This window comes from Dendrobates tinctorius, unplaced genomic scaffold (genome assembly GCF_039654945.1).
Source record: "Dendrobates tinctorius isolate UK_male_01 unplaced genomic scaffold, ASM3965494v1 ptg000159l, whole genome shotgun sequence".
Lineage (NCBI taxonomy): Eukaryota > Metazoa > Chordata > Amphibia > Anura > Dendrobatidae > Dendrobates > Dendrobates tinctorius.
In genome coordinates this window covers 13,318,322-13,340,130 of record NW_027361826.1, presented here as the reverse complement: position 1 = coordinate 13,340,130, position 21,809 = coordinate 13,318,322, and the positions used below count along the sequence as shown (strand labels likewise).

The 21,809-nt window shown below is 44.7% G+C and overlaps 1 protein-coding gene across 3 annotated transcripts in view; it reads left to right on the top strand.

The window, feature by feature from the left end:
- The window catches only part of GALR3 (galanin receptor 3), a 45,862-nt gene extending 28,575 nt beyond the window's left edge, over positions 1 to 17,287 (top strand). For 2 of the 3 annotated variants that reach the window (XM_073549551.1, XM_073549552.1), the window contains exon 3: positions 15,205 to 17,287. In XM_073549551.1, the coding sequence (XP_073405652.1) occupies positions 15,205 to 16,012 (808 nt within the window). In that variant the 3' untranslated portion in view covers positions 16,013 to 17,287. Of the gene's footprint in view, positions 1 to 5,759; positions 6,119 to 15,204 lie in introns of those variants that run through there. The other variant, XM_073549553.1, reaches the window with a different exon arrangement.
- The last annotated feature ends 4,522 nt before the right edge of the window (positions 17,288 to 21,809 follow it).

Below are 21,809 nucleotides of genomic sequence, written 5' to 3'. Positions count from 1 at the left end.
GCCCGAGCGCACACCACAAAAAAACGCATGCGCGTAAAAACGCATACAAACGCATGTGTATGCGCACATAAGCGCATCCCATGCAAAATATAGGGAAAAAAAGTGCATGCGTCTTTTAGCGCTAAAATACAGCGCAAAAAAACGCAAGTGTGAAACCAGCCTTAGTGATTCTGAGAATGTTTTTGTGACATATTGTACTTCATGGTAGTGATAAAATTTGTTTGATATAACTTACATTTATTTCTGAAATTATCAGAAATTTGGCAAAACTGTTGAAAATATCACAATTTTCAAACTTTTAATCTTTATGCCCTTTAACCAGAGAGCTATGTCACACAAAATAGTTAATAAGTAACATTTCCCACATGTCTACTTTACAAACAGCACAATTTTTAAAATATATATATTTTTTGTTAGGAAGTTATAAGGGTTAAAAGTTGACCAGTGATTTCTTGTTTTTCCATATTTACAAAATCATTATTTTAGGGACCACATGACATTTGAAGTGACTTTAAGGGACCTATATGACAGAAAATACCCCAAAATGACACCATTCTAAAAGCTGAACCCCTCAAGGTGCTCAAAACAGCTTTCACAAGGGTAACAGGAGAAAATGCACCATAAAATTTGTGCAATTTCTCCTGAGTATGCCAATACCCCATATGTGGAAGAAAACTACTGTTTGGGTGCACGGCAAAGCTCCAAAACGAAGTAGCACTGTTTGAGTTTTGGAATGAGAAATTGGCTGATGCCATATTGCGTTTGGAAGGCCCCTGATGTGCCTAAATAGTGGAAACCACAAATTACCCCATTTTGGAAACTAGACCCTTCAAGAAATTTATCTAGATGTGTGGTAAGCACAGAATTTTATAATGTTGAGCCGTGAAAATTAAAAAATACATTTTTAACACAAAAATTTTATTTCAGCCTCATTTTTTTTATTTTCACAAGGGTGGCAAGAAAAAATGGGCCCCTAAATTTTTTGTTCAATTTCTCCTGAGTATGCCGATACCACACATGTGGAGGAAAACTACTGTTTGGGCGCACAGCAGGGCTCGTAAGGGAAGGAGCGCCATTTTGACTTTTGGAATACAAAATTGGCTTGAGCTTGAATCAGTAGCCGACAGCATGTCACATTTGGAGAGTCCCTGAGGTGCCTAAATAGTGGGAAAAAAAACACAAATGACCCCATTTTAGAAACTAATACCCCTCAAGGAATTTATCTAGATGTGTGGTGAGTACCTTGAACTCTCAGGGGCTGCAAACAATTTTATAATGTTGAGGTGTGAAAATTAAAAAACAAATTTTTCAACAAAAATGTTAATTTAGCCCCCAATTTTTTATATTCACAAGGTTAACAGGAGAAAATGGATGCAAAAATATGTTGTACAATTTTTCCAAAGTATGCAGGTATCCCATATTTGTTGGCAAACAACTGCTTGGGCGCATGGTAGGACTGGAAAGGGAATGAGCCCTATTTTGGCTGGAATAGGTTTCAGATACCATGTCACATCTGAAGAGCTCCTGACATGCCAAAAGAGCAGAAACCCCCACAGGTGATCTGATTTTGTAAACTACACCTCTCAGGGAATTCATCGAGGGGAGTAGTGAGTATTTTAACCCTCAGGCGATTCGCAAACCTGTATAAAATTGGCTGAGTAAATGAAATACCGCATTTTTCGCATTATAAGACGCTCTGGATTATAAGACGCGCACCAAATTTTGAGGAGAAAAATAGGAAAAAAGTTTTTTTAATAAAATGGTGGTGCTTCTTATAATCCAGGCATCTTATTGCTTACCGCTCTGTCCCCTTGTACTGTCGCCCACTCTGTCCCCTGATACTGTCGCCCATTCTGTCCCCTGGTACTGTCGCCCACTCTGTCCCCTGGTACTGTCGCCCACTCTGTACCCGGGGTGCTGTCGCCCACTCTGTCCCCGGGGTGCTGTCGCCCACTCTGTACCTGGTGCTGCCGCCACCGTGCTAGGTCCCCCGGGTGCTGCCGCCGCGCTGGGTCCCTCGGGTGCTGCCGCTGCGCTGTGTCCCCTGGTGCCTGCCGCCACAGCCGGGCTTTGTCCCGTGCTGTGTGGGGGGCTCTGCCATTCCATCCATGCCTGTGCGGTGGATTGTTTCCTGGAAAATGGCTGCCGCGCAAGCGCAGATGGAGATCTCGGCACTGTAATCTCGGGAGATGAGATTTCAGCGCTGAAATCTCATCTCCCGAGATTTCAATGCCGAGATCTCCATCTGTGCTTGCGTGGCGGCCATTTTCCAGCAAGCAATCCACCGAACAGGCATGTGTGGCGCCCCTGAGGCTTCAGTCACCACAGAGGTACTGCACCTCCTCCTGAGGTGTGGTACCCCACCATCCAGGTGAGTTGGAGGCTCCTAACCACACTCCAACACTCGCATCCCACACAACATGGTAGTTCAGCAAAGCCACATTGCGGCTCCCTGCTTGGAGTGTAGCAGAGCACCTTTGGTGGCTCCCTGCTTGGAACACGAAACGTGCTGGGAGGCGGGTGGAGTTGAGAATAAATAAAGAGCGGGAAGGTTTAGGTAGTGAGTCAGTCAGTGAGTGAGAAAGAGAGAGTCATTCAGAGAGGAGTGAGGATCCCTGGAAGAGGGATGGAGGAAGGAGTGCTGCAGCTGCCTCAGTGATCTGAGCCAGCTGGCACAGGAAAGGAAAGAAGGAGAAAGACATTGGACTGAAGCCTGAGCTTCCATAAGAAAGAAAGACAAGTACGGAACGTAGGAGTAAAAGGGAATACAGAGGACGTGGGTTAGAGGAAGAACTCTGCCTAGAAGTTCTAAGCGCAAGGCCGGGGCCCGGTCCCCGAGGTTGTATGGACACTAATGGTTCTACAGCAGACACCGGTGGAATAGTTGGCTGTAAATGCACTACTCCCATCTAAGACTTGGGGCACAACAGCAACTTGGATAGTGAGCCGGGACTCAGGAGTAAGGAGTCCCTGAAGCAGGCAACAGCTGTCTGCCATACAAGTAGAATTCTTGGGAACATCTGTCAGGAGGCACTCCAGTGTAACTCAGTACTAGGAGTACTTCACTTAAAGGCGCTATAGAGGAGACGTTCAGAAAGGTACATGTTGGCGGAGTGTTGGAAGGGAGCATCCTATCTTGCCTGGAGGTTGGTTTGGCCCAGGACCCGGAGGACACAGCACGGAGGCAGGCATCTGTGTGAACTGCAGACTGTGAGTAAAGCTTTTGAACTACATGCCCTGGTGTCCTCCACTTATTCCCGCATCACTACACCCCGCACTACTACATCTGGGCACCGGCCTCTACACCGCCTGTGCCTCTCCTCCATTGCTACATCTACACTGCCCAGGGACTACAGCTCCACCTGTGGGGAGCTTCACCATCTTGGCTGCAACCCACCACGAGTCCCAGAGGATCTGCATGCAGTGTTGGCCTAACACCTCACTTGCCGAACACCTCAGGTGGCGTCACGAACTATTCCTAAACTTTATTTCATTGTTCATTCATCCCCTTTTTGCCATGGAGCCCCAGGGCCACGGACCGGGTCACAGCTTCCGTGACAACTTCCACTGAGATCAACGGGCCCGGTACAGAGTACCCCGCTAGGCTCCAGTCTGGCATCACGAACAGGATGAGGAGACCCGATGCCATCGGGTTCTGTGTGCCTAAGATTTGTTGAACTTAAAACTTTTGAGAATGTGCAGAAGACCCAATTTGATAGACTGTGAAATGAATACTAAAAATGGCCGACAGCCTGGAGAAGAAGGACGTGATCATATGGGTGGTCCTAAGAAAAGAGCGCGGACTGTCCTGGGCCTCCCCTGTCTAAACTTTTATGCGACAGCAACATGACCCACCCCCCGAGGGGTTTGTATACTGGCTTGGTATGGAGGCACTGGAAGAAGACGCCACTCCAAAAAGGAGGGGCAGAAGCCAGTGGCAGGAAAGGGGTCGAGGCAGGAAGAAGAACGCCAGAACGCCATGATGGAAGAAGAGGGAAGGACGCCTGCGGAGCGCGGGGAGGCTGAGCTGGATCTCCCCGGCGCCATGGCTGAAAGCTCGGACCCTGCTTCTAGACTGAATCGCCGGCAGCTAGAGGAAGAGGTTGCCTGGCTGACCCAATGTTTGCAGCTGAGGCAGGAGGCCTTATGGAGGCTGAACTGGCAGCACGCCCAGGAGGGGCCTACGCCAGCGGTACCACCGTCACCGGTACCCGTCGTAGCAATACCGGAGCTTCCCCAGGCAGACGCCATGGAGCCTACAGCCGCTGCCACACCACCGACAGCATCCGGAGTCCCTTCTCTGCCGCCACCACCGGAGGAATTGTATGAGGCCCCGGGAGCTGAAGCGGAAGAAGAGGAGCTCCTGCCCGGACCTGACGCGGCCGCGCAGGTCCCACCAGAGACCACTGCGGACCCAGAGCCGCCATTAGTTCCACCGCTGTCCCCGGTGACCCACCGGACAGCGCCCACCGCCACTATGCCTACACCAGAGCAGAGACCACACTGCCGGGAGGCTCCAGGTACGTCTGATGCCCGTACACCTGGGAAGGCCCTGGGGTGTACCTCGGTCACAGCGGCTGGCCAGGTCGTGCTAGATCTGGTCTGGGACCAGGATAAATGCCCCGGGGGAACACCAGAACCCCTGACGGTGGCGCCATGGTACAAAACCAGCCTGGATCGGGAACGGGAGGAACGGGAGGATGATGATAACTGGGCTAGTTGTCAAGCTACCATCCGGCAACTGGCAGCTGAACACCGGGAGAGGGAGCAGCGCCGGCTAGCGGTACTAGGTCCAGATTTGGACCGGAAGGAACAGGTCAGAGCCGGTCACTATGGTCCCAGAGATGCGGCAGGTTGGGGCCACGTCCTGAATGTGAATCATGAGAGGGGGTTCGGCTTTATCCATGACCCTAGCCGAATCTCAGATCTGTTTTTCAACCAGAGAGGTGTAGAACCCCACTTGAGAAAAGGACACCCTGCCAGAAACCTGAGCCCGGGAGATCGTGTGACCTTCACCAGACACGAAGGTCTGAGAGGCTGGTATGCTAGTTAGGTGAGTCCCGGAGGATCTCATCAAGACCTACAGGCAGAAACCACCCACTGCCCCATGTGCCAAGCTGGAGCCGTACCAGTCCCACAGCCAAAAGTACGGAAAGCCTCAAGCTTTACCCCACTGGAGGAAGAGCACCTGAGGACTGCCAATACGTTTCTTTCATCTGGTAGCAGTTCCAGTCCAGAAACCCCAGGAGGGGACCACAATTAGTCAAAATGCTACTTTAAAGTAAATCTCGTTGCCCAGGAGGGTATTTGCACAGTTGTGCCATTGCTTTCTGTTTTTGCACCAGTTTTCCTATTTTTGGTTATCATGTCCTAGTTTACTTCCCCAGAGCACAGCCTCCACACTTGAACTGTGGAGATCATGAATGCTGAATGGTACAGAACTGTTATTGTATGTAGTTTGCAACTCTTTAGGTGCTCTCTCTTGGTTTTACGTAGGACTCTCTTTTTGAAAAAAGATCTACCTCGACATAGGGACATTTCCAGACGCGATGGCCGGACCAGTGTCTATCTTTGCACTTGATAATAATGCTTAATGTTATTCTCTGAATAAGAAGGTAGAACGTAATAGTGTATCATGAAAGTATTAATGACAGATTTTATAGAAGTATATTGAGAAAGAAACATAGAGAATGTTTTACAGAGTTTTTGAATAAAGATGTTGAGAATGTGAATGCAGAATTGGAAATTACAGGTGACGAACCAGGTATCTACGGTTGTCATCCTAAGTCTAGAAGAGGCAGTGAAAAGTAGAAAATGTGGATTGATATTGAGTTTGCTTCTGTAGCACTTTACATTAGGTAGCATAATTTAAAATTTAGATAGCGAGTTAAACTGTTTGTAACGTTCAAGAAACCGTGCCTCCTATATTAGGAAGTTTAGTATAAGAAATGTTTATTCAGCATTCCCAAAATTTTGTATGTTCATATATTGTCAACTGTGTTTGCTTTGCAGCCCGCGGACGTGCTGTGTTTAACGGGGGGGAATGTGGCACCCCTGAGGCTTCAGTCACCACAGAGGTACTGCACCTCCTCCTGAGGTGTGGTACCCCACCATCCAGGTGAGTTGGAGGCTCCTAACCACACTCCAACACTCGCATCCCACACAACATGGTAGTTCAGCAAAGCCACATTGCGGCTCCCTGCTTGGAGTGTAGCAGAGCACCTTTGGTGGCTCCCTGCTTGGAACACGAAACATGCTAGGAGGCGGGTGGAGTTGAGAATACATAAAGAGCGGGAAGGTTTAGGTAGAGAGTCAGTCAGTGAGTGTAAGAGAGTCACTCAGAGAGGAGTGAGGATCCCTAGAAGAGGGATGGAGGAAGGAGTGCTGCAGCTGCCTCAGTGATCTGAGCCAGCTGGCACAGGAAAGGAAAGAAGGAGAAAGACATTGGACTGAAGCCTGAGCTTCCATAAGAAAGAAAGACAAGTACGGAACGTAGGAGTAAAAGGAAACAGAGGACGTGGGTTAGAGGAAGAACCCTGCCTAGAAGTTCTAAGCGCAAGGCCGGGGCCCAGTCCCCGAGGTTGTATGGACACTAATGGTTCTGCAGCAGACATCGGTGGAGTAGTGGGCCGTAAATGCACTACTCCCATCTAAGACTTGGGGCACAACAGCAACTTGGATAGTGAGCCGGGACTCAGGAGTAAGGAGTCCCCGAAGCAGGCTACAGCTGTCTGCCGTACAAGTAGAGTTCTTGGGAACATCTGTCAGGAGGCACTCCAGTGTAACTCAGTACTAGGAGTACTTCACTTAAAGGCGCTATAGAGGAGACGTTCAGAAAGGTACATGTTGGCGGAGTGTTGGAAGGGAGCATCCTATCTTGCCTGGAGGTTGGCTTGGCCCAGGACTCGGAGGACACAGCATGGAGGCAGGCATCTGTGTGAACTGCAGACTGTGAGTAAAGCTTTTGAACTACATGCCCTGGTGTCCTCCACTTATTCCCGCATCACTACACCCCGCACTACTACATCTGGGCACCGGCCTCTACACCGCCTCTGCGTCTCCTCCATTGCTATATCTACACTGCCAAGGGACTACAGCTCCATCTGTGGGGAGCTCCACCATCTTGGCTGCAACCCACCACCAGTCCCAGAGGATCTGCATGCAGCGTCGGCCTAACACCTCACTTGCCCAACACCACAGGTGGCGTCACGAACTATTCATAAACTTTATTTCATTGTTCATTCATCCCCTTTTTGCCATGGAGCCCCAGAGCCACGGACCGGGTCACAGCTTCCATGGCAACTCCCATTGAGATCAACAGGCCCGGTACTGAGTACCCCGCTAGGACCTGGTGGGGCGCTCCACATGGATGGAACGGCAGAGCCCCCGACGCAGCATGGGACAGAGCCCGGCAGTGGTGGCAGGCACCGGGGGACACAGCGCGGCGGCGGCAGCACCCAAGGGACCCAGCGCGGCGGTGGCAGCACCCGGGGGACCCAGCGCGGTGGCACAATAAAAGGTACATTTGCATTGTGAGACGCACCCCTATTTTCCCCCCAAATTTGGGGGGAAAAAAGTGCGTCTTACAAAGCGAAAAATACGGTATTACTATATTTTACACTAAAATGTTGATTGACCCCAAGTTTGCATTTTTCAAAAGAGGTAAAAGGAGAAAACGAACAGTACAATTAGTTATACATTAACACCCCATAAGTGGTCGAAAACTACTTTTGAGGCACAGTGCAAAGCTCAAAACGAGGAGGAGCACCATATTACAGTGTAGATTTTGCTCTACTGGTTTGAGGGGTCTATGTCACATTGGCAGAGCCCCTGGCTTTCTAGAATAGCAGAAGCCCTCGTAAGTGACCACATTTTACCAACTACACCTCTCAATGAGTTCATCTAGGGGTGCAGTGATTATATTGACATCACAGGTGGGTCACAGAATTTTATACCATTGAGCAGTGAAGAAAAAATAATGACATTTTTACCACAAAAACATTGTTTTAGCGCCAGATTTTCTCACAGGGAAATAGGTAAAAATGGTGCAAAAATGTGTCACACAATTTCTGCTGAACGTGGCAATACCCCATATGTGGCTATACAGAACTGCTTAGCTGCAGAGTGAGACTCCGACGGGACAGAGCGCTATTTGACTCTTGGTGAACAAATTATTTTACTGTATAATAATTTCCGGACTCCATATACAGAGCACCTCAATTCCAGAAGAGCAGAATCCCCGCTCAAGTGACCCTATTTTGGAAATTACAACCCTTTGAGAAATTGCATTTATGTGGCATTCTATGCTAAGAACTTACTTTGGGGTTACCATCTAAGTCTCTGAGTGACGTGATTCAGATGAAACCCCCGAGGGATCCATTCACCATAATGAAGCAGCAGAGTTACTCTGGACTCCGTCTGGCCTCTGTTCAGCGGTCTTCTTCTTTTCAGAAGTGCACAAAACTGGCGGTCCATGCTTTTATGTATGACTAAAAAGAACACTGCCGGATAATAGGTCAGACTGCGTCCACGGTGCCTTCATCTGCCTCATTATAGAGAATCTTCCGCCGGGGGTTCTGTCTGAATCACATATTTCAGAGATTTACAGAATCGGAGCGCAGGATAGATGTGAGCCGAGCCTTACTGCGATCTTTGTGAGGCAAAATGAACAAGTCAACAGCAGGTGAAGAAAGAATTGTTTTATTTATTTTTTATGCAGTTCTTCGTGCGGTATAAGTGATTAAACGACTTTAATATTCAGGTTGGTGCGATTACGGCGATACCGGATTTATATCAGGTTTTTGTTTGGCAGCTGTCACACTCTAAAAGACGCCTTTTTTTTTTTTTTTTACAAAAAGAAGTTTTTGCATCATCATATTTTGACAGCTATAAATTTTACTTATTTCGCCCAACTTTTTTATTGGTACAATTTTTGAACACATGACATTTTTTGATTGCTTTCTATTCCAATTTTGGCAAGGCAAAATGAGCAAAAAAACAGCAATTCAGAAATTTTTTTTTGTTTTTTATGTCGTTCCATGTAAGGTAAAATTGATAAGGCAGCTTTATTCTTCGGGTCAGTGCGATTACAATGATACCCCAGATATATCTTTTTTTATGGTTTGCTGCTTTTACACAATAAAAACTATTTTATAGAGAGAATAATTATTTTTGCATCGCTTTATTCCAAGAGCTATACCTTTTTCATTTTTCCGCTGTTGGAGTTGTAAGGCAGCTTGTTTTTTGCAGGACAAGATGACATTTTCATCGCTACAATTCTTTTTTTCAATTTGACTTTTTGATTGTGTTTTATTCTACTTTTTGATTGGCGGTATGATGAAAAGGCAAAGGTTTTTGCTCTTTTTTTTTTACCGTGTGCACTCAAGGAGTTAACTAGTGTGACATTTTTATAGGTCGGGTCGTTCTGGACATGACTATACGAAATATGTGTACCTTTTTTTGTTTTTACATACAGTAAACATACATATTTATTGGTTTAATATTTTTTACTTTTTTTATTTATTTTGTGTTTTTTTAATAGTTTTAAAACACTTTTTTACTTTTTTTTAACTTTCTAAATGCCGCGATTGCAGCGTCTAGCAGTTAGCAAAGGGTTAACTTCATTGGAAACTGATCCAATCAGGTCCCAATGATGTCACCTGTCAGAGCAACCGTTCTGCACAGGAATCGCAGCGCTTGCAGGACTCTGGGGGTCCCGAGTGCTGCAAGACCACCGACTGCTTATAAACGTCGGCGCTGCACAAAGCCAAGCAAGTGCCGACATTTATATATAGTGAGTGATCAGGAAGCTGTTAAAGAATTGGGACGTTTCATAGTCTGATCTTCACAACACATGTTTTTGGAAGTTTATCAAGGCACAAACAAGAAAGATTTCTGGTGACCTCAGAAGAAGAGATGTTGTGGTTCATCTAGCCGGAAAAGGTTACAAAACCATTTCTAGAGATTGATGCTGTAAGGCAGTGTTTTTCAAAAATGGTTTAAAAGGAATAAAGTTTAAGTTTTGGAATTGTGAAGTCAAAGTCATGCCCTTAATGCTATAAAAATGTTGTGAAGAACCTGAAGCAAGCACTTCACGGGAGAAAAACCACCAGAAGAGAGTTAAAGCTGTTTTGTAGGGAGGAATGGACTAAAATTCCTCTAAGCCGATGTGCAGAATTAATCAACGATTACCAAAAAAGTTTATACAGTATATAATTATTGCTGAACAATGAGTTGGTCCAAGATACTGAAAGACACTTTTGACATTCGCAGATATGACTCATTTGTTTGATTTAGTTTTACAAATAGATAGTAATAGAAAATACTTTTATTACTTAGTGCCAGGGCAGCTGCAGGTTTTCTTGGGCCCTGGGCGAAAGAGTCTCAGTGGACCCCATTGAGAAAATGGAAAACGGTCTTAGGAGCGCAGGAAAGAGACTCAGACAAGAGATGGGGTTAAAACCACTACACGGTTCGACGGAGGATCCGTCTTCATCAGGTGGATTTTTATTAATGACTTAGGGGATGGGGTATTTAAATGGGAAGCAGCCAATCACAAAAGTCACAACAGTCACATGTTATAATGATAGTCACATGTTGCAAAAAAAAAAAAAACATCATACATTACAATTAAAAAGAAGATAAAAACAACCCATATACTGTAAAACATAAGATAGAACAGCATGAGCTAACCATGTTTTAAGTGTATAAAATATGCAAAATGAGCAAAAAATAAATATAGATAAAAAATAGATAAAATTTAATAACAGGCTAGTAGACCAATAAAAAGCGAGAACCCATATTAATAATAAAAAGCGAGATTAATAAAATGTAAACAATATCATGGACCCCATTAACACATACCACAATTCATTGTGCACAGATAAGAAATATAGGTATAGTACAATGCCAAATATTTCACTCACTTCTTACATTACATGAGTGATATCTATTTTAAATTCTAAAATAACTCATAAACCCGCAAATTCTTGCAACACATAGTGCGTGCGGTGGCGGGATTCAAAAGTCTACAGTCATACAGAATAACTGCAGACTTTTCATTTTAGACTGGACAGTATAGTCCTCCATACAGTATTATGGGTACCAAAAGGTCCTCCATACAATATTATGGGCACCACATAGTCCTCCATACAGTATTATGGGCACCACATAGTCCTCCATACAGTATTATGGGCACCACATAGTCCTCCATAAAGTATTATGGGCACCACATAGTGCTCTATACAATATTATGGGCACCACATACAGTAGTCTTCCATACACTATTATGGGCCCCATATATTGCTCCATAGAGTATAATGGGCCCTATATAATGCTCCATACAGTATATTGGCCCTGTACAATGCTCCATACAGAATAATGGGCTCCATATATTGCTACATATAATATATAATGGCCCCATATATTGCTTCATACAGTATATAATGGCCGCATATAATGCTCAATACAGTATAATGGGTTCCATATAATGCTCCACACAGTATAATGGGCCCTATATACTGCTAAATACAGTATAATGTGCTCCATATATTGCTCCATACAGTATATAATGGCCCCATATAGTGCCCCCATACAGTATATAATGGCCCCATATAGTGCCCCATACAGTATATAATTGCACTATATATTGCTCCATAGAGTATAATGGCACCCTATAATGCTCCATACAGTACAATGGCCCCATATATTGCTACACACATAAAAAATAAATACGGTAATCAAATACTCACCTCTCCCCATTCCACGTTGCTTCAATCTCCTCAGCGTCTTCTGAATCTCTGCACTAGTCAGCACAGAGGGCACGCTGTAGTGACACAATCTCACCCACTGCCCTTAGACCTCACAGACAGCCAGAAGACACTGAAGAACCCAGAGCAGCATGGAACGGGGAGTGGTGAGTATTTGAGTGGGCGCGCATGTGTCCCCGTTGAAGAGGGGGCCCGCCCTCCCGTTCGTCCAGGGCCCTGGCACTTGCCCGGGTGCCCCAAATGGTGACATTGGCCCTGTTTAGGGTGAAAATCTGCTGAATTTATGCAGAAATAAGGAAAATTCAGAAGGGTTCATAAACTTTCAAGCACGGCTTTAATACACAGTCCAATATGCCATACATTAATGTATAGTTAATGTGTTTTTACAATTAAGGTCAATGGCAGACATTTCATAGGATTATGCAACTTACGGTATATTCGTTAATTATGAAGATATGTTCATCAACAAACTAAAGAGTGCAACAATGTTTTAAACACCATTATGGCGAAATAGAATATAATTCTAAAAACTAATTGCTTCAGCCTGTTCACATGTTTATCATTTGTACCATTCTGCTAGAATATGCATCTCAGTCAAAAGGTTTGATGCAGTTACTTATAAATGATTGTTCTTTTAAATTGATATTTTTTACATTTTAGAACAAGGTTGTATAATAGTGAGGTGTTAGAAAACAAAGAATGGATCCCTACTTTCCGCTATGGCTACCTTCTTAAGCAGATGGGTTCAGGACATGAAAATATGACAGCTTTTATCTTTGCTTGCCCTTCAGTTCATGGCCATCTGCACTCATACAATTTCCATTGTTCCATATGTTTTTACTCCAGCGCATTCACAAAATGAGTGACGTTCAGGTCTCATAGCAACTGCTAAACTTGTTACTAAAGGCGTACATACCATAAATGCAGTAAATGTGGCTGCTTTAGGGCATCTGGGAATAAGTGGATAAGCCTATGTTAGCTTAAAGAGGCACTCCCAAGACATTTTATATGCCCTAAAGCTGTGTAAATGTATCTATAAGATTGTGTAAGTGCATTAAAATACTTACCAATCGCTGTCTTCACCAGTTTCCAGCGCAGCTCCGGTCCTCTTCTCATTCATGTGACTTCTATTTCGACTCCCTAGGACTCTTATGTGTGAGCCAAAAGTATTTTTTACAGTGTAAGTCTATGGAGAGTCAGAATGACGAGGGCACTTGATCCAAAAGAGGTTCTGAGCGGCACTGGAAACTGGGAAAGATGCCTATCGGTAAGTATATTAACACACTTACACTACCCAATATACATTGTAACATGGTTGTTGGATAGGTTCTTGACAGGAGATATGTATCACCAAGGTTGGTAGCTTTCGTGATGTAAGTCCAGTAAAGCAGGCTCCAGCACATATAATGCTGAGAGAGTTAATAGCGCGTATCAGGGCTGGGTTTTACAAGCATCAAAAAGATGAGTGGGACTGACTGCTTACATATCCCACCCTGGAGGAGTGGTTTGGCAAATAAAATGGAGACCAAGTGTCTCATTCACTGTCTGGGACTGGAGGTGTGGAGGCCTCCAGTGTGTTTGTTAAGGGACACTTACCTGAGTGGGCGTACCCACAGTACTATATGGACTATTTATTTTCTGTTTATTTTTCACTCTGTGCTGGAAAAGGCTGTCTTGTTTTCTTTGCTTAAACTGTGCGGTTTATGAAGTATAATAAACCAGCATGGACATTTTACTGAAACCGCTTCCAGTGCCTACCTCAACCGGAACTGAGTGAGTGAACCCCCTACAACATTTATTATTATCATTATTATTATTATGCATTTATATAGCGCCATTTATTCCATGGCGCTTTACATGTGAAAAGGGGAAATAAAGACAAGTATAATAAACATGTGTAAGACAAGGGACACACAAGTACATAAGGAGAGGGGGCCCTGCCCGTGAGGGCTCACAGTCAACAGGGATGGGTGAGGATACAGTAGGAGAGGGTAGAGCAGGTCTTGCTGTGGTTCAGTAGACAGAGGATCATTGCAGGCTGTAGACTTGTCGGAACAGGTGGGTCTTCAGGTTCTTCTTGAAGGTTTCCGTTGATGGTGAGAGTCTGATGTGTTGCGGCAGGGAGTTCCAGAGTATGGGGGAAGCACGGGAGAAGTCTTGTATGCGGTTGTGGGAAGAAGAGATAGGGGGGAGTAGAGAAGGAGATCTTGAGATGATCGAAGGTTGCGTGCGGGTAGGTACCTAGAGACCATGTCACAGATGTATGGAGGAGACAGGTTGTTAATGGCTTTGCATGTCATGGTTAGGGTTTTGAATTGGAGCCTTTGGGCAATAGGAAGCCAGTGAAGGGCCTGGCATAGGGGGGAGGCTGGGGAATAGCGGGGAGACAGGTGGATTAGTCAGGCAGCAGAGTGTAGGATGGACTGGAGCGGAGACAGAGTGCTAGAGGGGAGGCCAGAGAGTAGGAGGTTGCAGTAGTCGAGGCGGGAGATGATAAGAGCATGCACTAGTGTTTTTGTGGTTTCGTGGTTGAGGAATGAGCGGATCCGGGAAATTTTTTTTGAGTTTGAGGTGGCAGGAGGAGGCAAGGGCTTGGATATGTGGTTTGAAAGAGAGCGCAGAGTCGAGGATCACCCCAAGGCACCGAGCGTGCGGGACTGGGGAAAGAGAGCAGCCGTTGACATTGATGGATAGGTCTGGTGAAGGGGTTGAGTGAGATGGGGGAAAGATGATGAATTCTGTTTTGTCCATGTTCAGTTTGAGAAAGCAAGCAGAGAAGAAGGCTGAGATAGCAGACAGACATTGTGGGATTTCATTCAGTAAGGAGGCAAGGTCGGGTCCATATAGGTAGATCTGCGTGTCATCGGCATAGAGGTGATACTGCAAACCGTGGGATTCTATGAGCTGTCCCAAGCCGAAGGTATACAGAGGTTTAGGGCATAAAAACTTAATGCAAGGGCTTTTTTTTAATAAATGCTAAGAACCCATAAAAGTTGGATAGCGCTGATGCAGTTTAGTTATTTTCAACTAAAACGTGAGCATTTACTAATTAATGTAGTTTAATCTTCTCTACTTTTAAATATCTAAATGGCTTCACAATATTTGCAGAATAAACTAATATCTAAGCCTTTATATGAGAATGATCATGTGATACTAACTGGTAAATAATAACTGATCAGTGCAGTATATTTTCTCCATAATTATAATGAATACTCCAGGTGATTTAAAAAACTCAAAACATTTTTTAAACATTTGTTGATTTATTTGATAACTTGCCACTTTGTGGTGATATTTAATCAGGTGAATAATCCATTGACATAGACCTAGATGTTGCCACTTACAATCATTAACTCTGTTTTAAAATTATTGGTGCTTATATATTTATTTCACATTTATGATCTTACAAATTTTTGTCTTACTTTCCCTCCATCTACAGGTATTTGGCCATCCGCTACCCACTTAAATCGAGAGACCTCCGTACAGCTAGAAATGCCCTGGCAGCCATTGCTGTTATATGGGCCCTTTCTATCTTGTTTGCCGGCCCTTACTTGAGCTACTATCACATCATTCTTTACAATGAAGTGCCCATTTGTATTCCTAACTGGGAAGATCGTAGAAGAAAGATCATGGATGTATCAACCTTTGTCTTTGGGTACCTTTTACCTGTACTTATTCTTGGATTGTCTTATGCTAGGACCATCTGTTTTCTGTGGACTTCAGTGGATCCCGTGAAGACTGTATCTGAGTCTCGAAAAGCAAAGCACAAAGTGACCAAAATGATAGTGATAGTGGCCGTGCTCTTCTGCATCTGTTGGCTGCCCCATCACTTAGTCATCCTATGCTTCTGGTTTGGACACTTTCCCTTCAACAGGGCTACGTATGCCTTCCGCCTTGTGTCCCATTGTATGTCCTACGCTAACTCATGCCTAAATCCTATTGTTTACGCTCTTATCTCCAAGCACTTTCGAAAAAGGTTCAAGCAAGTTTTCACGTGTATGCTGACTCAAAAGCGGGCACGCAACAAAGTCCATGCAGTGCAGGCTGCCAACACAGTAGCTGGTTTTTATGCTGGACATACAGAGGTTACCCAAGTTCAGGAGGAAACCGCTCGTGGTGGAAGAACACCAAGAGAAGAAGGTCTAGAGATTGGTAGCCCGGAGGAATCATCGAGCCGCAGAATGGTTGGAGGAAGTTGGGGGACGCGATTGCCCAAAACTGTTGGCTTAACAACACAGGCTTCATAAAAGGGACTTTCAATGGTCGCACCAGTGGCAGACACAGGCAGACTTGTGTCCTTGTGCAAGAAGAATATATGGGCCCTTTGCAGTCTAATAGCTCATCATAAAGCACAATTTCACCTGATTTGTTGGTGGAAGGGGCCCCCTTACCTTTTGGTCCCCTGTGTGGCAACACAAGTTGCACCAATAGTATGTCCGCCCCCTGGGTTGCACACAAAAGCAGCTTCAGCAAACAATGCCGCTTCTCCACTTGTAGACTCTCCAGATCGTGTTGCAATTACAACTCCATATCCTACCTCAGGCAACATGGATAAGATATCTGAATGAACAATAAATGACCATGCCACTAAAGGTGAAGATGCCATGCCGCTAAAAAAGAAATTCAATACCCTACTAACAGATGGAAAATTTTATATGAATTGAGCAGTTCCAGTTCCTTTTCTTGAGCTTTACATTGTACTGCCTGCACTTTGACTTTCATCCATGGGGTGAAGGTATAATTGCTATATTATTCCTGCACTGTATCATGCTGCTAATTTTATCCCGTGGCCACAGGTGTTTTAAGTCCGATCCTTAGAACTTTATCTTCTGAGAGTGGAAGCAGAATCTCTGTGTCAATCATGTTCACTAAGAGCTGCGCTAAAGTAATGCTCCACCGAAGTGAAAGAAATAAAATGATAACTGCAATGTGTCCACAATGACTTCCAGGGTCTTCAAACCTGACATTTAACAGGCAAGCGAAAGAAGAATATTTTACTGTACTGTCGATCCATAGCACTGCCATCTCCGATCACACGAGTAGTATTGACAATATCGTCAATAACACTGTTGCTGCTGTTCCAATTAGTCGTGCTCCTTTATATTCTGACCTATGAGGTCAGAAGCCTCGATCCCAAAAATAGAACAATATACTGTAAGTCAGATTTCTGTCTCTTAAATAAGTTCAACAAAGATGGATCAAAAGTATTTTGTCAATTAATATCTAACGATTTTTTAGATCCTATGCTATTGCCTTTTTAAAGATGTATTCTGCTGACAGACTCGCTTTAACAAATAACTTAACATTGACTTACCATTAAACTAAACTACAACATTGTTACGTGTAACATGTCCTACCACTTCAACCTTTTTAGACTTGGAAGGCAAAACTTGCCTACTTTTGCCAGCTATGCTTTATCACGGTTGCACACTTTTCTTAGCTCAATTACTGTATGCATCTTTCATTGGTTAAAGAAGCTGTAAATCCATAATAAAATAAAATAAAATAAATCTTTATTTTTATATAGCGCTAACATATTCCGCAGCGCTTTACAGTTTGCACACATTTTCATCACTGTCCCGGGTGGGGCTCACAATCTATATTCCCTATCAGTATGTCTTTGGAGTGTGGGAGGAAACCGGAGTGCCCGGAGGAAACCCACGCAAACACGGGGAGAACATACAAACTCCTTGCAGATGTTGTCCTTGGTGGGATTCGAACCCAGGACTCCAGCGCTGCAAGGCTGCAGCGCTAACCACTGAGCCACCGTGCTGCCCTGCTATTTGTTATTATGTAATCTGTCACTAGGATTTTAGTACCCCATCTGAGAGCAGTATGATGTAGGGGCAGAGACCCTGATTCCAGTGATGCATCACTTACTGGGCTGCTTGCTGCAGTTTTGATGAAATCACTATTTTTGTGCTGCAGATCTAGCAGCCCTCTAATGCTGAGCTTTGAAAAACACAGCCAACACCAATGATTGGCAGTTTGCAGTGTATACTGTGCATAGGCAGAAAGCTGCCAATCAGTGGTGGGAGTGGGGTTATACAGAGCTCATAAATATGGAGGACTGGATGACAGCAGGTTTAATAGTCCTCTAGTGATCTCTTGAGGATAAAATAGTAATTTTGTCAAAACCAATGTGAAGAGAAATGAAAAGCCGCACCACAGCACTGCCCACCCCCTCATAGGGTCCACCAACGCTGCAAACTCACAAGCCCGGACACACAGGTGCTCAATCCAGAAAAAACATCACCAAACTCCATATATGAGAAATGAGAAGGATGGCACTCACTGAGTAGGACCCATGGAAGCGCAGCCGCGCAAAACGGCAGTAGTCTTTGTATCCTACACATTGCTCCCCTGCCAAACAACTTAATATGTCAATAAATTATGGATTTTACAGGACGGTTAGTGCCATCCTTCTCATTTCTCATATATGAATTTTATCAAAACTATAGCAAGCAGCCCAGTAAGTGATAAATCACTGGAATCAAGGTTTCTGTGGGTGATTTTATTTGGTGTTTAAACCAGAGGTCTGGAGTAAAGACCAAGTCACAACATTTTAGCACAACAAAAATGTATGGCAGTCCCGGTCAGCTGCGCCAATATGGATGTAGTACGGGAGGGATATTGATGGGACAGGGCATTGTTACGCCCGATTAATGAATGAGCTCAGTGTACTCCAGCGGGCGCTTCACTTCGACAGGCATGTGCTACACCAGTCTTAATGGATCGCGGTCTCTGCCTCTACAAATTGCTTCTCTCAGGTGGCAAAAACCTGGTAGCTGGTTCCTTTAAGCATTTAGCTTTTTTTTAATGTTGTAATTGTATTTTTCATTGCTATTAACAATCTTGGGCAATGCAGAGTTTGCCCACTCCAAATGCCATTAGATTATAGACACATTAGATCAATGTTGGCCGAACCCTCTAACTTTGGTGTGACCAGACGACTATATAATGTGAGTAGCTGTATCCTAATTGTCCCTTGAAAGATGATGTTGGAGGAGATAAATGTTGCGCAGCTTGAATTCAGATGCCTAAGGCCGGGGTCACACTGCGTTATAACGTCCGTTAACGCCGCCATTGAGCCCCATTGTTAGGCGAATCGTGACGCATGCCGTAAAGCGGCACGCGTTCGCGATGTGCCATCATTCGCTGACGGAGCCTCGGACACGGCCTGAAGCGTCTGAGGCTCCGTCACCGCTAGCGCAGATGAATCATCTCCGCTAGCGGGTATAGCATTACGCGATCGCGTTATGCTATACCGTTAGCAGCCCGTCAATGCTATACGTTGAACGGGCTGCTAAAACGTGATGTGAACCTAGCCTAATCCCTATTTTCCCCAGGGAAGAAAAATCAATGGCAGAGGAATCTGCCGGTAGCGCTCTCCATTCTCCCACATAAACGGTTGTGTGACCTGAACGTTCATGTGTATGGGAGAGCTGTGTAGGATACAGCAGGAACGCGGGATGCAGTAACGGACTGGAGTCAGAGCAAGGGTTAAAAGGTGCTTAATACTACAGTGGACATGCCATGCAGTGAGAAGTGGGGGGAAGGGCTTACTTCAGCGGGGGTATTATAACTAGGGAAAACAGGTTTAGGCAAATAAGGCAAGAAGTTCCGAAGTAATAAACTTATCAAACCAGAGACTTCAGCAGTTGGAGTCCTGGGTATAAACGTTGGCGCCAAGGCCGTGGTGCATATGGGGTCCAGCGTAGTACTTGAGAAGATGGCGTCCTGGAATCTGGCAACGGCGGTGATTCTTCGTGGTCATGGTGATGGTCCTGGGTCCGGAAGATGAGGGAACGGAGACAATAAAGTCTCTATCCTGGGCAGAGTTTATCACTGCGCGGCGACTACATTACATGCGTGCTTATCATAGAATCATAGAATTGTACAGTTGGAAGGGACCTCCTGGGCCATCTGGTCCAACCCCCTGCTCAAAGCAGGATTCGCTAAATCATCCCAGTCAGATGTCTGTCCAGCCTCTGTTTGAAGACTTCCATTGAAGGAGAACTCAATACTTCTCGTGGCAGCCTGTTCCACTCATTGATCACTCTAACTGTCAAAAAGTTTTTTCTAATATCTAATCTGTGTCTCCTCCCATTCAGTTTCATCCCATTGCTTCTAGTCTTTCCTTGTGCAAATGAGAATAAAGTTGATCCTTCTACAATGTGACAGCCCTTTAGATATTTGTAGACAGCTATTAAGTCTCCTCTCAGTCTTCTCTTTTGCAAACTAAACATTCCCAAATCCTGCAACCTTTCCTCATAAGACAGGGTTTGCAGACCGGTCACCATTCTGGTCGCTCTTTTCTGAACTTGCTCCAGTTTGTTGATGTCTTTTTTAAAATGTGGTGCCCAAAACTGGACACAATATTCCAGATGAGGTCTGACCAAAGAGGAGTAGAGGGAAATAATGACTTCACGTGATCTAGACTGTATGCTTCTGTTAATACATCCTAGAATTGCATTTGCCTTTTTTGCTGCTGCATCACACTGTTGACTCATATTCAGTCTGTGATCTATTAGTATACCCAAGTCTTTTTCACATGTGCTGTCACTTAGCCCTATTCCTCCCATTCTGTATATGCTTTTTTCATTTTTATTGCCCAGATGTAGTACTTTGCATTTCTCCCTGTTAAAAACCATTCTGTTAGTTGCTGCCCACTTCTCCAGTTTATTTATATCTTTTTGAATCCTCTCTCTCTCTTCTCTAGTATTAGCTATCCCTCCTAGCTTTGTGTCATCAGCAAATTTAATCAGTTTACCCTCAATTCCTTCATCTAAATCGTTGATAAAGATGTTGAACAATACAGGGCCCAGGACAGAGCCCTGTGGTACCCCACTTGAGACATTCTTCCAACTGGATGTGCAGCCATTTACGATCACTCTTTGGGTCCGATCACTAAGCCAGTTATGAATCCACCTAACAGTTGCCTTGTCCATTCCATACTTAGTCATTTTTTCAATAAGGATTGTATGAAATACTTTGTCAAATGCTTTGCTGAAGTCAAGATATACTATATCTACAGCATTTCCTTGATCCACCCAATCAGTGATTCCGTCATAGAAGGAAATTAAGTTAGTCTGACATGACTTATTAGTTACAAACCCATGCTGACTCTGTTTAATCACTTCATTCTTATCCAGGTACTGACATACATGTTGTTTAATAATTTGTTCAAAGATCTTTCCTGGTATAGAAGTCAGACTCACTGGCCTATCGTTGCCTGGGTCCACCTTCTTCCCCTTTTTGAAGATAGGAACAACATTTGCTCTTCTCCAGTCTTCTGGCACTTCTCCTGTTCTCCAAGAATTTTCAAAGATTATGGAGAGGGGTTCAAAAATTTCTTCTGCTATCTTCTTCAGTACTCTGGGGTGTAATTCATCTGGACCTGGAGACTTGAATTCATTTAGGTTAGCTAAGTGTTTCCTCACTATCTTTCTGTTTATAGATATCCTGGATTCTTCTATTCCCTTAATAGGACAGTGAAGAACAGTTGATGTTACATTTTCTTTCTGAGAGAAAACAGATGCAAAATAGGAATTTAAAAGTTCAGCCTTCTCAACATCAAATAAAGTTACATCTACAGTCTATGCAGAGGACAGCTCAAAACGTGTCCCCCGGCTTTCCTGCCTGTACTGGCGCGTGTCTACATTCCTCCCATGGGTCTTATGACTCACTGTCAGAGGAGTCAGCGACGTCGGTGGTGTCAGTGATAGCAGCGTGGTCGGTGATGTCAGTGGTAGCAGCGAAGCCAGTGGACAAAAGCCAAGTGTCTGTCAACAGTCTCTGGTCATGGCGCTGTGGCCCTTCAGGCTTGGGCCTGCTCCGACACAATGCTCCAGGGTTGGAGCACTCACACTATCCACCTTTGCACTGCACGTTGCCACCAAGTCTGCCCTGTTTCCTGTGCGCTGCGACCTTTTTAGCTTAGCCGCGCCCCCCTTCACTGGCTGCAAAAGTTGGTCCGGGACCTTAAGCTTTCCCCTGTGCAACAGCCCCAACAGTTCCGGATCCGTCACGGAAAAGGTACAC